An 18,998-nucleotide genomic window follows, 5' to 3' on the forward strand; every position below is an offset into this window, starting at 1 on the left:
ATGACAATAAAATTTCTCTATTCCATCGAAGATTGTTTCCAATTTATTAAGTAAAAAAAAAAAACAAATTCCAATTTATTAAGTAAAAAAAAACAAATACTCGAATGCAGTTAACTTTGAATTTTGATAATGACATTTATCTGTTTGAATATGCAGAGTTATCAAATTACCAAATGGCCTTACCGCTCTCTTGATCGCTGATCCTAGTCCAGTTTCGTGTCAAGATGATTCTACCCTTGCTGTTAAAGATGGAGAACATGACCATGGTGATTGTAGATTATAATTTATTACTTATAGCCAAGCAATGATTGTCATTAACAATTTTTATTCACTAGCAAAAGCAGCGAGCGAAGATGAAGATGAGAGTGGGAGTGAAGAAAATGGAGAAATTGATGAAGAAGATGATGGTGTGGATGATGAGGATGACAGTAAGGATAACGAAGACGATGTAGATCAGATCGACAACGATGCTAAAGATGAATCAAGGGCTAAGAAAATGAAAAGAAAATGAAAAGAGAGGAAAAAATGGTAAATAATAAATCCTTGTCATTTGTCATTATTTTAAGAAAAAATAATACCAATTGACTGTTTTTCTTCTCTATTTCCATAATTTTGCAAATTCAGTGATGATTAAAGAAATATTTGTATGCATGATAAATGATTCCATTTTTTTATAATTTCATCGACATTCATATGGTATTCTAGAACTTTTTGAAAGTTATTCGAAAACTTGATATGCAGTTTCACTCCAAATTGTTTGTTGAGTTAATATTTTTTTTAGGCAGCTTGTGGATTGTGCATTGGCGTAGGGAGCTTCAGCGATCCTCCAGAAATACCTGGAATGGCTCATTTTTTGGAGCACATGGTGTTCATGGGATCTAAGAAATATCCACAGATAGTATACATGTAGTGCGAAGGTAGTGCAAAGAGACAACTCTCTTCTTAAAATAAACTATTCAAGAATCGACAGCAATGACATTGGTTTTACAATGATTTAAGGAAAACGACTTCGACGCATTTATAAAAAAACATGGTGGTTCCGACAATGCGTATACCGAGTGCAAGAAAACAACGTTTTATTTTGAGATACAAGAAAAATTTCTGCACAGCGCACTCGATCGTTTTGCTCCATTTTTCATAAGTTCCTTGATAAAACGTGACGCTATTACTCGAGAACGAGAAGCAGCAGAGAGTGGTACGTTAGTAATGTCTTTTCTCTCATTGAATGTAGATGCATGTCGACTTCACTCAATTCATAAAGTTTCATAGAATTTCAGATGGCGTTACCGTCCGATTTTCACAGGAAAGAACAGCTCTTCAGCAGCTTAGCAAAAACTGGACATCCCGCGACCAAATTTGTTTGGGGTAACTTGATTACTCTCCGCGATAATGTTACGGATGACAAACTCTATGAGGAATTGCACAAATTTCGTCAACGTCATTATAGCGCTCATCGAATGACCGTAGCAATACAGGTTCGAGAAAAAATATTTTATTTTATGACTATACAGATGCAACTGATTTTTCAAAACAATATTTGTTGTGATTAACTCGTTCGATAAAATTGTTCTACAGGCGAGATTACCGCTCGACACACTGAAAAATTACGTTAAGGAGTGTTTTTCGAACGTACCGAATAACAATTTGCCTCCTACAAATTTTGACGAATATAAAGGCGCCGAATCATTCAAGACGTCGCGCTTCCATCGAATGTATAAAGTAAAACCCATCAAAGATGTTTGCCAGGTAAATTTCTCGGAAACGATGTTTCGTCCGTAGCCTTGAAGGCTTAAACGACACTGAAGAGAGAAAAAATGTGAACGGATTCCTGAACGAAATTCTCACACGCATTTTTCAACGTTTGCTAGGTTGAATTAACTTGGACAATGCCATCGCTTCTTCATCTGTACAAGAGCAAACCACATCAATACGTCTCTTGGATTATCGGTCACGAGGGCAAGGGATCGTTGATCAGTTACTACGAAAAAAAATGTGGTGCTTGGATGTTTTCAGCGGAAATGGTGAAAAGCGGTTTCGAACATAGTTCCATGTACGCCCTTTTCAGTCTTACTCTCGTGCTCACCGACGAAGGTCGTAAAAATTTGAAGGATGTTCTCGACGCTGTTTATTCTTACATTAATCTTATGAGATGCGAAAGTCCCCAAAAACGTATTTACGACGAGATTCATAGAATTGAGGAAACCAATTTCAGGTAAAAATCAAATAACTGTAGATGCGAATCGTGCAATTTTAAATGAAACATTTCTTCTGTGTAATAATCCTAAACTGTATATTCATTTGGATTTCCGAGCTTACACCTTTTTTCCCCATTTTTTCTTTTCAGTCAATATTTTTAAATGATTCGTTCATTCGTTCATTAATTGTTGTAGATTTTCCGATGAAACACCGCCTGACCAGTACGTCGAGGATCTCTGCGAAAATATGCATTTTTACGCACCAGCTCATTATATAAATGGTTCCGAATTGTACTTCGAGTACGATCCTGTATCTATTAAATCTTGTATGGTCATCTTAACGCCGGAAAATGTGAATATTATAATATTCGATAATATTCGAGTTTAACGAGGACGAGTTCAGCAAGGTTGAGCCGTGGTTCAAAACGAAATACGCAGACATTGAAATACCAGCCGATTGGATTAAGTGTTGGCAAAACGTAGAACCGTTTTCAGGCTTCCATTTACCGGAACCGAACATTTTTGTAACTGATGATTTTACCCTCGTACCAAAACCAGAGAAGCCATCAGACTATCCTGTCAAAGTTTATTCAGACTCTCTTTCCGAAGTGTGGTACAAACCTGACACGAAGTTCAGATTGCCCGAGTGTTATGAATTTTTTTTATATATCACCGTTGGCCATTGCAGTCACCGGAAAAGTAAGGAAATAATGAACACCTCTCATTCAAAAGAATGTTATTTTTAATTCAATCACGATTACCGTTTTCAATTTTGCTATGCTCGATCTATTCGTGGCGATTCTCAAGCAATTGTTAACTGAGGAATTATATCCAGCTACAGCAGCTGAGCTGCATTATACGATAATGTCTTGCGAGATGGGTCTTGTGGTCAAACTGAATGGATTCAATCAAAAATTATTTGTAAATATGATACTCACGAGAATTTGTGCAATATCGTGCTTCTACATTTTATCCAATCTTGTTGATTTAATTTTTCCAATATTTTAGCTCCTACTGGAAACGATAACAAAATACATAGCAAATTTTTCGAACCTCGTTACGGAAGAACTGTTCGAAGTTATGAAAGAAGAAGCATCGAAAGCGTACTACAATACGTTTATAAAGCCAGGAAAGCTTATTAAGTAAGTTGAAAATTTATCATTGCTTGTATTCCTCAATTATAGTTCCGTAGACGTAGTTTTCCTAGGACATTCAGGAAACATTATACTTTGTCGGTGAAGAGCATTTTCTTTTTTTTTTACTCGGAGAATTATCGCACAGAGATTTTCGTCTGATATCATTGAAAGGAAAGGTCTGATCATATTTTCAACTTTTTCGTGTAAGGGGACCCTTGGTTAGCCGAAAAATTGGTCTGAATTTTTGTTTCTCGGTCCATGATTTAATAGACAAAATAACCTTATTTCTGAATATTAGCCAAAAGTAGATTTGGAATAAACTTATCAATAGAAATCATGCTGTTAAATTTTTCTAGAGATGTAAGGATGCCGATACTCATGCTCGTTTATTGGCCGGCCATCGATCGAAAATGCATTAATTTACCATAGCTTTCAATTGTTTCAATTTTAAGTAGCCTTAACTGTTGAAGACTGTTTTATAAATAGCGCATTTTTGTTTTCTCTTCGTCATCACAGGTACGAAGGCGCGGCGCACACATCGGGACTCCTCGATCCAGTCCTTACGTCTATTTTTAACTAATTGACACTTTATTGTTGATCGTTAATCTAATCGGCGCAATTGTGTTTTATCATCTAATTCTCGAAGATCCCGCCTGACATTTCTGAAAAGGAAAAAACGATGAATATTTTGAATTTTCGAACCCGAATGCTTTCGTCAAATTTTCTAATGGAAAATTATATATAACGTTAGATATCCCGTTTATTATCTTTTGCAAGAAAGAAAGCAGCCTTTTTGATACAACCTCAATTCGGAAGCGGGCGTGAGCGATAATTGCGCTGGTTGGCCGGCGATGACAGAACAATGTGTAGAGCAGCATACCATTGTGCATGTACAATGATAATATTATTCTAAAATATATTTAATCAAATTTTCTAATGGAAGATTATATATAACGTTAGATATCCCGTTTATTATCTTTTGCAAGAAAGAAAGCAGCCTTTTTGATACAACCTCAATTCGGAAGCGGGCGTGAGCGATAATTGCGCTGGTTGGCCGGCGATGGCAGAACAATGTGTAGAGCAGCATACCATTGTGCATGTACAATGATAATATTATTGTAAAATATATTTAATATGGACTTACATAAAAGGAAGTTTGTTTTTACACGTCGTTTTCCGAATGATGCCTCGGGCTGTCGAATTGTTCAGATATTAACGAGGCACAGTGATGAATTTAACGAGGGTTGAAGGGAGAAAAACAAAATGTTCGAACAATCGTTTCGGACTGAAAAGAGCGAAAATAAAACAAAAAAGTAAGCACCCACGATATTCGTCAAATAAAGCGTGGGTATCAAAATTCAAGGAAGAGGAGAATAACGAGAGAAACATCGTGCATTATTTGGCAATCGTTATTATTTTTATACACGAATTCCTTAGTAAATGAATATTTTGAATTGAAAATTCAAAACGAATAAAATAAAATTGAATAACATCCGTTTGGAATTGTAATTGCGTCTTATTGTCAAGGGTTCACAAAGAAAAACAAAAAAAATGACAAAAATGTTCGTTGTCTCGCTCACTGCTATGCGAAATACAAATTTTCACGACTCAATATGCTCAATGTTTTGAAAAAAATGTGAGTTACACAGCGTTATTCTCCTTTCATCACAGAAGAAGGTAAAACTTATTTTTCACAAAATATCAAGGATGTCCAAATAAACCGTGTATCTGCTTTTCAGTCACCTCTTTCGCACTCAAGCAACTGACAGATCACTTAAGCACGTACAGAGTCGTTCTTGCTTTCATATGTCTTAATGCACCTTAAAGGAGAAAAAAAAACCGAAAACCCTCATTTTTTTTTCAAACATTTCATTTTTTTTCTACTCGTCCCATATTGAATATGTTGTTATTATTATTATTATATATATGAACGGTTGTGAGCGTACAGATAAATTATATGATCGATGGACTACATATTTAGTGAATCCACACTTGATGAGACACCGAACTTCGATATTAGTTCGTTCTGCGTTACTTTCAATTTTCAAATCATTCGTTTTTAATATCATTATTATGCAGGAATTTTATTAAATACTTGTGAATGAAAGACGTAAAAATAACACAATTGCTTCGAAATTGTACATATTTGTAAAGTATTTGAACAGAAAAAACGTCTTCTCGATGCGCAATGGTAATAACTCCTTAGCGCGGTAAAACGTTGGTCGATAAAAATTTGAATCATCAATTTTTTCAACAAATTTTAATCATCAATATTTTGGTGCATTGTCATAAAATCTAATTTCTTGTTTTCAGCACCGTTTTTTATTTAATTTCAATATGAGCACAATGTAAAATTCTGTGATGGAAGAACGTACGATGATTGTATAATTTTCAGAGACTCGGGAGTGTTTCCCATAGAAAAGAATCGAGCAATTAGACAACGTGATAACGTTGATTTCCGATAGGGCATGGACTTTGAATTATCAACGGTGTGTCTCGTTGGGTGGAGGTTTCTACTAGTTTCTAGTATACCCTAGCGTTACACATTAATTAAATAATTATAATATCAACAATATTAAATATATAAGCTTGATTCTTCCGGGTAGATATTGCTCGTGGATTAAGAGAACAAACAAAATATCTTTTATAAACACCGTCTCTGCTGAGCATATTGGTTGGTGCAATCGATGTGAATTTTCAGGATTTGGAAGAAGTCCGATGATAATGGAAGATTTAAAAATTATTAATTGTATTTTATTACTGTTTTTTCCTCAAAAAAGAAAAAATATTTGTCGTAAGAAAGTGTTTGATTAAATAAAAAATTTACGTTTGAACAGTTTTTTCTTTCTTCAAGTGTTTTGATGCAACACCCACATCTTGATTGCTATTTGAATAAACCCTCGAGAAAATGTCAGGTACTCTGTTTTTATGACTCAGTGAAAGAAGAAAGCGTAAAGTATTTAATATCTATATTTGAATATTTCTTCATTTATCACGGATAGTAAGTCTTCTCCCATTTTGGATTGTGCTTGTCTCTTCGCACAGCTCTTGGAATATACTTTGAACAGTGGTCGTCAAATCAAATATATGATTGAATGCTAAATCTTGTTTTGTGTCTTCGCATATATAACCCATGGAGAACTTCTTATCAAGCGGTCTTGTTTTGTGTCTTTAAATGTATTCTTCCACTGGTAAAGCTCCGGTGCCGGCCTTCATTTGAAAACAATATTGATTAGAATTCATTAATGAAAATCAATAAAATTTAGTTTAAACCACTCAACATATCTTTGCTGTGAAAAAAATTGATTATTTACGTGAGGACATTTCGTTCATTGTTGTAATAATAAATTTTTAATATGAATCTCTACAAAATTTCTGAAAAGGCTTAATTTTGATGAGAAAAAATATTTTGGTTCTTTCATGTGGGCGTTCAATATTTTCATATGACACATCGCTTATTAAGAAGAAAAAATAGAACGAACCTATGACGAGGTCTGTTAGATAGCAAATATTTGAAATTTTCTTCGAGTCGGATTCTTTTCATATCACCAGCAACATTACAACGAGTCCCTCGCCATGTTGTAGATAGGGCTTCATATGCACGCCTTCTCTTCCGCGTGCTTGATTCACGTAAAATTTGACAAGATGCTCGAGAACTTTTGCGTTGAGCCCGTGCACTTATTCATCAAGAGACTCGGTAGAGTCTCGGGACAAGTACATTGACAGCCCTGTCGTCTGCTGGCCCGAGACTCTCGCCGAGACTATACTTTCTCTGAATAAAATGATTCGCCGTGGTGGGGGTAAAATTGGCATGTGATTTTATTGAATTACGAAGCTTAGGAGCCATTTAGCAACTTGAAAATTGAAGTTTAAGCCAGTTGAGTAATTCTCTTTCGATTCTGCCCTAAATCAGCATAATCGGTGTTGTGATTGCTGAGAAAAAACTTTGCACGGGCTCAAGATTATGCAGAAGTTACCAACACATTCAAGAATTTATGCGTCTGTATTTATAAACACCATCAAAGGTACTTTGATTCTCTCGAGTTTCTGATTCGTTGGATCTGACGACATCCATTTTTAGACGTTGTGATTGGTTGTTGAAATTAGTTGTTGATGATTGGAAATCTGACGTTAACTTCAGAACGTAGCACACGGCGCAGCACAGCTGGTAAAAGCAGTCATAAATTCGACCCATATACATATATATATGCACAAACCATGTGTCAGTTTTTGATCGTATGAACAGAGTTTCGACATTACGAAGTGCGTGCGGGATCAATAAAAAAATAATTTTCGTCATCTAAAGAAGTGCATATTACTATTTATTTTGTTATTTGTGATATATTAAACCGGTATCAAATCGGCCGCGTAAATGTAGTCTGTGATGTGTGTGTGAAAAAGAATATAAAAAATGCGCGATGCATATATGTCAACGAAACTTTTCAAGATTTCATTATTTCGTTCGATTGAAAATAAGTGTTAACTGAAATAATCCTTCAATTAAATCAGAGTACGAGAAATATTGTCCAGTGCGAATATATTGTCAGTGGCGTGGTTATATATCATGTGTACATAGGTTATATATACGAATAAATAGAACAAAAATACACGCAACTGTTAGAATGATATTAGAAACTTTAATTGAATAAATGTTTTCTAATTTATTTCTTGTGTCGTCATTATTTTTAAACATCCCCATATTTTGCTTGATATTCAGTTTGGCTCTGCCCTCTCCGATCCTTGTTTTCACCCGCTCAGTTTGCAGCGGATCGATTCATATTATTAATTCGTTCCCTAATATGTGTTCTATGATTTTCTACTCCTCCATGATGATTGTGGTAACATGATTCGAGAGGTTTCTAACCATGATCTTGAATTGCACATTTTGTAAATCAGATTTTCAAAAAAAAATCTGGTCTTGGTATAATGTGTAGTTATTCTTTTCCCATTAGGTCTGTCGAGTGATAAATTTGGAAACTTTTCCAGAAAGCCTCTGGATGCTTTTTTTGCTAATGATATGAATAGTCGTATCTTAGGAATGCGGTATGCCAACACAAATTTTGATAACAAAACTTATAGAATGACATGTATGTTGAGTATTTCCAATTTGCAAACTACAAATATGGAATTATTATAAAAAAAATTCATTCCGATAAGTTTACTGTTGCTCAGTTTTGGATGCGATCAAATATGATGCCTACCAACATCCCCAGAAACTTACAGAATTGCTGAACGCAATGTGCGCTATGTCATTTTAATGTAACATCATGACTTTTGACAACTTTTCATTATAATGTTGTAGATTCGGATCATTGAAATACTGCAAAAATCTGCAAACTATACAATTTAAATACTGTGCCATTCATTTTACATTTTGACTGTAACTGTAACATCTATATGAAGTAAAAAATTGATTATAAAAGTCTTCAGTTGCTCATTTATGGATAGATATGAAATTGCTGTCTTCGAAGCTCATTGCGCAGATACATTTAACCGCAGCAGATACCTGCGAACTCTGAAATTTTTGTGGATAAATGCGACGGATCACCCCTTATCTTGGATTATGGTAATATGTAATGGAACTTGGTTGGGTAAGTTTTTAAGTGTTCCTTTTCAAATAGTATTGAAGTTTGTATGACTGATATACAGCGAATACTTCCAAACTTTGATATTTCTGTGTTGCAGCATGTGTGCCAATCATTCAAATTATTTACTCCAACCGTATCAGGTAATCTAGAAAATTCATCACAAAAGTCTTCCGCTTTTCTAGTTACATCAATTTTCCTTTTTCTACTCCATTGTGAGTTTCTGAATTTCTAATTTCATTTCTGAATTGTCCTTAAATGGTTTTCCTCCAAAACCAATGCAGGTACCTTAAACGTCTTTGAATTCTGTTGCTCCGTTGAATTAAGTTCGCTTAGTTTTTTTGCTGCTTTGAGTTCTGGCATAATAAATGTTAGAAGTTTTCGGATACTTTTTTTCAGCAACCATCAAACTGTGGATAATTGGACTTCAGCGGCCAACTTGCAAACTTTGGAAATATATTTCATTGGGGGCACATTTTGGATGAGACGAAATCTCTAGATTCAGAATGGAAAAGCGACATTTAAAGTGGGCAAATCTGTTGGATTTTCCGTGTTCTTTCATTTGAATTTTGAAGAAAAGGGATAAATAAAATCTGTTCTATTAAGGAAATCTTTACGTCAGTTCTTTCTTCGTTCAAAGACTTGGAAAAAATTGCCAAAGGCCAAGGACAGACCGGTGACGAAATATTTCCAGTACAATTTTGACGAAAAATAGATCTTTTGTCGCGGAAACCAACGTTATGAGCCGAAAATCATATTACAGCCCACGAGACGCATTTCTTCACTCTTTTGAGTTCCTATTACACAAAACATATGAGAAGATAAGGGGGAAAATCACCAACGTGGCAGAAAAAACCAGTGCCGAAATATTTCCAGTACAATTTTGACGAAAAATAGGTCCTTTTTCGTGGAAACCAACGTTATAAGCCGAAAATCATATCTCGGCCCCCAACCCGCTTTCTACCATTCTCTTGAGTTCCCAATAAGCATAGCAAATTAGAGTAGAAGAAAAAAATAGCCGAACTCCATGGACAGACCTGTGACGGAATATTTTCTGTACATTGTTGACGAGAAATTTGTTGTTTTTCGTGGAAACCAACGTTATAAGCCGAAAATCATATCTCGGACCGCAACACACTTTTCTCCATGCTCTTGGGTTCCAAATAGACGAAACATATTAGAGTACAAGGAAAAAAATCGCCAAAGTCCAAAGACAGACCTGTGACGAAATATTTCCAGTACAATTTTAACGAAAAATAGATCTTATTTCGTGGAAACCAACGTTATAGGCCGAAAATCATATTACGGCCCACAACATGCATTTCTTCATGCTCTTGGGTTCCCAGTAGACAAAACATATTAGAAGACAAGGAGAAAAATCACCAAAATCCAAGACCAAACCAGTGTCTAAATATTTTCAGTACAATTTTGAAGAAAAATTGGTCTTTTACGTGGAAACCAACATTATAAACCGAAATTAATTTCTCGGGCCTCATCCCGGATTCCTCCATGCTGTTGAGTTCCTAATAGGCATAACATATTACAGTATAAGAGAAAAAATCGCCATAGTTCAAGGGCAGACTTGTGACGAAATAATTTCACTACAATTTTTACGAAAAATTGGTCTTTTATGGTGGAAACCAACTTTATAATCCGAACATCATACCTAGGGAAAATAAGTTTGGGAAAAGTACATTGATGGTCCCTTATTTGCTGATAATTTCATGAAAAAGATTATCCCATAAAAAATGTTCGTATGAGAATGGAATCTATAAAAATGTACTAAGCAAATAATTCATAGAAATTTAAACTAAAATCCTATAACCGTCATAACATAAATGAGGAACTTTTGAGAAAAAAGGCGTGATATCAAACCATAAACTTCCCCTTGGGAAAAAAAGGTTGGGACAAGTACATTGATGGTCTCTTGTTTCTGGATGACATAGAAAAAAGATTCAGAACCAGGAAAAAAATTCTATAGAAATAATAAACGAAAAATTGAAAAGTTCAAAAAAATTCAACAATAAAAAACAATCAAAAAAAATTCTGTAAAGAAAAATAAAAATTTTCAAAAAAATTCATAAATATTGAACAAATTGAAAAATTGAAATCCAAGTTACATGCAGTATAAAAATGTATGATATCAATTAGAGGCCAAGTTTTTATTGATAATTTGGAATATTTATTGAACAAATCGGAAACTTTAATTGAAACTCATGATAATTATTTTCAAGAAAAAAGTTAATGAAAAAAAAATCATAACGGAAGTTACGTGCTGTACTAAAATGTATTATATCAATTCGAGGTCAAGTATTTATCAGTTATTCGAAATATAATCTCCGGCGACAAATGAGCGTTGAGAATCCTTGTCGGGCTCACAACGTTTTATCAAAATTACTAAAAAATTAATGGAAATGAAATCATTAAAAATTCACATGAAAGTCAATCGTTACTTCAACAAGTTACACACTTTAAAGAATCGATTCCCCTCCGATTTTCAGGATCCCCTGGTATTATTCACAACATTCAACTTCGATTGGATCGGTACAAATTATGTTCAAATACGTCTTAAACGTACTTGTCCGGCCCATCACTTTTTATTCAAATTGCTCATTCGAAAACAAATCAGGGCTGCTCTAAAATGACAAATATAATAAAATCGATAGAAATAAAAATAATATCTCCAAGTAATTCGAACTTGATTGTTCGCAAATTCGTATAGCAATATCCACTTCTCATTTTCTTCAGTGAACACATACCATTCGGTAAGAACCAATGAAAATGAGAAATAATCAGGCACATTACAAGAAATTTTCGAACCTACTCAGCCATGCAATGTTTTTTTTTCTATAGTCACGTACACATTTTGATAAATACCACTAGTCGAGTACGACACGTGGATTCCTGGAATTTGGAGAAAAATTATTTTGTTGTGAATTCTGACTTCATATGATATAAATAGATTAATCAACTTTATCTTTCATTTTCTTTTCATTTTGACAAGAGGGATTCGAAGGAAAATTATTTTCTCAGGAATTACTGTTCCTTAATATTAACACATGCATTAACTTTGTTTTTGATTTGTTTTTGAATGAGCAATTTGAATAAAAAGTGATGGGCCGGACAAGTACGTTTAAGACGTATTTGAACATAATTTGTACCGATCCAATCGAAGTTGAATGTTGTGAATAATACCAGGGGATCCTGAAAATCGGAGGGGAATCGATTCTTTAAAGTGTGTAACTTGTTGAAGTAACGATTGACTTTCATGTGAATTTTTAATGATTTCATTTCCATTAATTTTTTAGTAATTTTGATAAAACGTTGTGAGCCCGACAAGGATTCTCAACGCTCATTTGTCGCCGGAGATTATATTTCGAATAACTGATAAATACTTGACCTCGAATTGATATAATACATTTTAGTACAGCACGTAACTTCCGTTATGATTTTTTTTTCATTAACTTTTTTCTTGAAAATAATTATCATGAGTTTCAATTAAAGTTTCCGATTTGTTCAATAAATATTCCAAATTATCAATAAAAACTTGGCCTCTAATTGATATCATACATTTTTATACTGCATGTAACTTGGATTTCAATTTTTCAATTTGTTCAATATTTATGAATTTTTTTGAAAATTTTTATTTTTCTTTACAGAATTTTTTTTGATTGTTTTTTATTGTTGAATTTTTTTGAACTTTTCAATTTTTCGTTTATTATTTCTATAGAATTTTTTTCCTGGTTATTCAATTTCGTCAAACAACTTCATCGGTTCAGACATCCAACAGATATTTCGTCGAGGATTCTCGTCGTTGTGCCTACTATGCATGAGAATGGTGTTCACCTGATATTAAAAAAAAACTACTGCCATAATTATAAAACAAAATATTAACTAAAAGAGTCTACTAGTTTACGCGATTTTTTTCCTTTAATATATTTTTCCCACGCAATTTTATTAAAAAAATTTATTTTGATTTCGGTTAATAATGAGACAAATTAAGTAACGATGATATGAAAAATGATTATATAGAAATTGATTTATCAACAATAGGCATGAGGAGTAAAAAGAAATAAGCGAAATGTATCTCCACTGTCGAGCGAGGTTAAAACTCAAAAAAATAATAACATAATGATAATCTAATCCTACTTTGATTATTTCACGGGAAAGAATATGAAAAATGTATATGTATTCTTACCGATGTTGTTAACTAGAGATCGTATTTCCACAATGAATGCATAATCCATCTAGCACCTCACACGTTTGGCACATTGTAGTTATAAGCGGAATGTAACTCCACTGTCGAGCGAGGTTATATTTTTGTCATTTTTCAGAATATAAATTCTTAGAGAAAAACAAAAATTTGAAGTTTCCTTGTTCCAGATTCAGAATTTATCTTCTCGCAGATACTGCAGTTCAACGTTTACCCAGCACCATTAAAACAAATTCACCATTTTATATTGTATAGAAATGTTTTATGAGAAATTCCCCATTCACAGAAGAACATTTCTCAAATTATTTTGAAAATTTTTATCCAAACCGTAAACTGTGCTGTAGCTCCAAGAAAAATCGAAATTACCTGTATTCTTTCTTATCGTTTTTTGACTTGATTAGTGATTCGAGATACTCGATTTGGATATTTGAAAAATCTTGCATCAAAACGTCGTTTATATTTTCATTGGAATTTCCAGAATTGCCATGATTCATACTAGGGTTTGTTTTCCAGGCGTGCTTCCCGTTTCACCATTTCTGTATACTTGTGATTTACTTTCAATTTTTTTTTTCGGAGGCGCTTGAGAAAATCGTCTTGGCATTATCCGATGACCGCTCGATTTTTTAGTAATGCATGCAGTGAACATTTTTAACAAAAACGGGCTCCGAAATAAAACAACCATTCGTCTTGGTATGAGCGGTAAGGAAACACGCATACTAGTGCCCGTATGCTACACGTACATCCAATATGGAAGATGGATCAGCTGCGTATCACACCAACACACATCAGCTGCGCTCACACCCGGCACATTTCGAGTATCGGTATTTTTATTAATTTTTTACTTTTTATAATAAATATTTCTAGGTGGTTGTGTGGTGGTCCCGGATAGCGTAATTAAAACACTTGGTATTCAATATTTTTCGATGAATAAACAATTTTTAATTTCGACATAAAGTTAGCCGGCCAAAATTAATTTTCGTCCAATATAATTCACCTGGAAAGCTTCATCGATGCAGAATCGTTTGGTGGTTCAAAATTGATAATTTAAAACTTTTGGTAATTTGTAGATCACTCAATAAATATTCGTTAAAAAATTTAGCTTTCGCAGTCAGGTCATTTTTTTTCTTCAAAAAAAAGTTTAGATGATAAAATTCAATGTCTAAGTTTTTAATTTTTCGCAGTTTGAAAATTTACATGAATGGTATATCTTAATCAACACATCACAGAATTTTATTTTCATTATTTCGCAGAGTGTGATATCCAAACCAACAGGCGCAGGCATTTCTACGGATGAAGCCTACTTAGGAGATTAAGTTGACCCTGAAGAAAATTCAGTTCGGATTCTACCACCGGCTTCTATGGTGATTCTGAGTGCTACAACTTTGGACACTCAGATGAATTGAGCCATCGTTAGAATGATGAAAGGAAAAAGTTTTTAATTGTTTCGCAGTTTGAAAATTTACATGATGGTATATCTTAATCAACACATCGCAGAATTTAATTTCCATTATTTCGCAGAGTGTGATATCCAAACCAACAGGCGCAGGCATTTCTACGAATGAAGTCTACTTAGGAGATTAAGTTGACGCTGAAGAAAATTCAGTTCGGATTCTACACCGGCTTCTATGGTGATTCTGAGTGCTACAACTTTGGATACTCAGATGAATTGAGCCATCGTTAGAATGATGAAAGGAAATTATATAATATAGTGCTTATGAAGCAAATTGTAGTCAAAAAAGAAATCGGAGATAGCACCGGTCTTGAACAGTTCATGAGCGGAGTTATATTTCAGTAAGAAAAAGCAAAAGTTATAAAAACAGAGTGCGTATATGAAGTAAATTGTATAATTAGAGATATATAGCACCGGTCTTGAACTGTTCATTAGCGGAGCTGCACTTCAGTGGGAATAAATGAAAAAACAAAACAAAAACATCTTTATAAAACTATTTATTTCGTATTATTGGCCACCACGGTCACCACGGCCACCCCGGTTGCCACGAGCTCATGTCCTACGGACCCGCCTGGCCCGCAAAGCTTGGCTAGCCAAGGATCTCGCCGTGAGGAGTTGTAGGCGTTGCAGATATTCAAACTGCAACGCCTCCCGAACTCGCCACCCAGCTCGCGTGCCTCGCCCTGGAACAATGAAAACAATTTTCTTAAATTTAAGTCGAAAAGAAAAGGAAGTAATAATCCCAAGCTCGTTTTACTTACGATTCATAGGTCTGTCATTGACCTGCGGGCCAGGAGGTGGCCCGAGTGGCTCTTGCGGTTCAGCAGGTTCCGCTGGTGGTGGTGGTGGTATATCGTGCCTCTCTTCGGCATCGTCGCCGTCAGCGACATTATTTGGCTGGCGCTCATCAATTTCCATTTTCTGAAATGAAAAAAAAAATTATTTTAAAATGTCATTTTTCTTATGATTACGGCAATAATATTGAACGTCTTTATTTATCGTTAAACATTAGTTAATAAAAACGACATTTGCAAACTACAAAAGTGAAAAAATACTTACGTCTTTTCACAGCAACAGGTGTTCGTCGAATGAGCTCCCTCGTCAACGGTTAAATGTTTAATCAAGAGACGCGGTAGCGACTCGTTGTTTAAACTCTTCAATGAGATGGCAGTGCCTTCGGCGATTCGCTCTGATGCCGCTAGATGGCAGCAGTAAAAAATTAGGCCGAAATATCCATTGGTGTTTTATTATCCACATTTTTCATGACAAATGGAACGAAGACGATATAGTTCAGGAACAATTAGTACTTTGCAAATTATAGAGTCACTTACATGCCCCTTTGACGTGTGTTTATTTAAACAAAGCGGTGGCGGCTTCGCTCATGAGTTGGATGTCAGCCACCTGGGGGCGTTTGGGGTTCAGCACAATTCTATAACACTATAACCACAGAGGATGCTTTAACTTATTAATAACTTGAGCAAGACAAGTATGCAAACGGAAACTAATAGATTCTTCTAGATTAACATTATGAGTGCTTTCTAGTTATAGCGAAGTTAGATACAAACTATATACTTCGTGAAATATCAAGAGACTCGGTAGAGTCTCGGGACTTTCAGAGATAGTTACCATCAACCCGTAACAAGTAGTTAGTAAAGTTGGTCCACAGCGGGAATTCCCCGTTTTCATTCGGTCACATATGTTCTCATTATTTATGTTTATTGATTTCTTATTTAATTATCAACGTTCCTTTTTACTTTTTCCATAAGAAAAAACTACTGTCAGGATGAGTTTATTTATAACAATTCCTACTCTTGAAATTTGAATACCGATATTCCATCCCGACACATCACAAAACCTTGAGCCCGTTTTTTCCAACGTTAATCTAAGTTTGAACTGACAAGGAACATCACTTTGGTGTCCCCCTCCGATTTTCTTGAAACTGCTGTATGTGAAAGAGCATTCGAAAGTAAGAGACACGTATTTTTTTTTATCGGCGGAAAAACGGTTTTAAGGGGTGAAACCACCCTTGAAAGTAAGGCATGTCAGGGGGTGATTTTGCAGTTTCACCAGCAAGCACTCAACAGATTTTGATAAAACCAAAACCAAAATGTTTCTTATCTGAAGTGATGAAAAGTTCACCCTGTGCACGAAAAAAAAAAAAAAAAACAGGGGGTTAACCACCCTTACATTCTTATATTTCTCACGCCACAATGAAAAGGAACGAATATGATGGAATGAAACGGGTTCTATTTCCATGAAAACATGAAAATAAAGTTCACATGTTTTTGCATTTTTGCAAAATAGCAGTCTTAAGGGGGTAAACTACCCCTTTTTTGAATTTTCGTACTGTATGTGGCTTATTTCTGTTTTACATGTTTTTGCTGATTCGAAATATTATAATAATTTCGAATCAAGATTTTCTGAGGTATCAAAGTCAATACAAGACTCTGAAAGTGTGAATCTCCCCCACTCGATTTTCCTCTTTATTCGCTATTTCAAAATTTCTCCCTGCATTTCGTTCAATTTGGTTGCTCTGCATCGAAATTACGAATTCAATAATTTTAGGAACGTATAATGATCGTATTGACCTCAATCTTGGCGGGCAAGGGAAGGAGGAGGGGAGCCATTTGATATTTACTACGATTCAACTTTGAAGTCTGAATAAGTCTATGCTGTTGATCTTGTTTACTAACGAACATTTTTTAAATGAAACTTCAATACACATTAACAATTCATTAACCGTCTCATAGTATAGAATCGGATTTTATTAGATAAGTACATATATCGAAATAAAATATAATAAAACCTATCATTTCCAGCAATTATGGCTCATACGTTGTACAATAATGATATTCATCAAAAAAATGTTTCAAACACAAAGATTTTTTGCACCATGCACATTTTATAATCGCTATATTATTGCAACCAGGTATTTCACAGTGTGTTTTTGATTGACCGAACCCAAAATCAACAGGATTTTCGAAATATTCCGGTTTTTCCGTAATATAATTACTTTTAAACCATGAATATTTGAAAAGATTGATATAGCGTGGAGATGACAATTGATTGTGGGCCAAAGATTGCAGTTTGATTATATTATTCCTCAAATGTAAATTTATATCAGCATCCACTAATAGAACACTATCTGAAAAATGTCGTACAAAATTTTTCCATATCCTGAATCCAAATACATCAAGCGGTTGAATTTTTCCAGTTGTACCTTTTGGGATAATCATTGTGATGATTTTTTTATCATGAGGGGTGGCTTCACGTACAACTTTGGGGCAGTGTCCACTCCAGGAATCAATCAGTAATACATTGTCACTTCCAACATTCGGAAAAAAAACTTTTTCCATCCAAATTTTAAAATGATCTGTAAACATATAACAAATTATATATTTATAACTATATTTTGGAAAAAGTTGATGCACCCTTAACGATAATACGCACCGGAAGTAAGTTTCCCAGATTTCGATGCTGTTACTATGACGTTATCTGGCTTAAACAATTCGTTCGTTACTCTCGGTCCAAATTCACCTTTTGCCTCCTTTAATACTATGAAAAGTGGAGAAAGTAGTTTCCCGTTGGCATTTATTGTTGGCTGAATCGTGTAGCTATGGGTCGTTGAAGACACTGATTGTACAACGCATTCAACTTTTTTCGATCCTTCCATCGCTAAAGTTCGTGCTGAATGGATTTCCAGTTGAAAACCGCTTTGGTCCGAATTATATACATTACTTGACCCATACTTTTCTATTAGTAATTTAACATCTTGAACAAATTTGTCCGCATTTGTTTGCAGAAGCGCTTCTTCCTCCACAGTTTTTCTCGTTATAAATTTATTAATTTTTCTGGAAACAATGCGATGCGATTTCTTAAATTTCCATAGCCAGTTATGAGAAGCTTTGAATCGTATATCTTCATGGCCTATTTCTTTCTGTGCCTGTAGAGCCCACTTTCGAAGGTCAATATCATGAACAATGACACCCGCGTCTACAGCAGTTTTCATATTCCGTAATGTGTATTCAGAAATTCGAGCAAGTTTTTCTTTATATGTACCACCCTTGTTCAGTTGTTGTGCCCAGCGTCGTAACTGCCGTATGGATTTTACAGATTTGTATTTTTGTTTGACGGTTTCAACACTGTAATTCTTTTTTTTACCAGATCTCCAATATTCAACAGCTTTTTTTTTATAATCATAGCTCAGCTCATCGTCACCAGAACAAGCGTCGGAATCGACATCATCATCCTTTTGCCATATCATATCTTCAACAGCAATTGCTTCGAACTCTTTAAATGGTTCTTGAAAATCAAGAGTTTCTTCCTGTATCATCTCAATCCCGTTGTAATCTTGCATAGAATCGATTAAAATTTTTTCGAAATTCTCCTTCATCTCTATTTCTGCATTATTAACAGGAG

The 18,998-nt window shown here is 34.6% G+C and overlaps 1 protein-coding gene and 1 pseudogene across 1 annotated transcript in view; one reads left to right on the forward strand and one right to left on the reverse strand.

The window, feature by feature from the left end:
- LOC122414849 (nardilysin-like) lies at window positions 1–3,760 on the forward strand (annotated as a pseudogene).
- A 711-nt stretch (window positions 3,761–4,471) lies between these two features.
- The window catches only part of LOC122415295 (uncharacterized), a 768,161-nt gene continuing 753,634 nt past the window's right edge, over window positions 4,472–18,998 (reverse strand). The window contains exon 7 of the mRNA XM_043427283.1: window positions 4,472–4,616. Coding sequence (XP_043283218.1) covers window positions 4,537–4,616 — 80 coding nt within the window. The 3' untranslated portion in view covers window positions 4,472–4,536. The remainder of the gene's footprint in view (window positions 4,617–18,998) is intronic.

This window comes from Venturia canescens, chromosome 8 (assembly GCF_019457755.1).
Source record: "Venturia canescens isolate UGA chromosome 8, ASM1945775v1, whole genome shotgun sequence".
NCBI lineage: Eukaryota > Metazoa > Arthropoda > Insecta > Hymenoptera > Ichneumonidae > Venturia > Venturia canescens.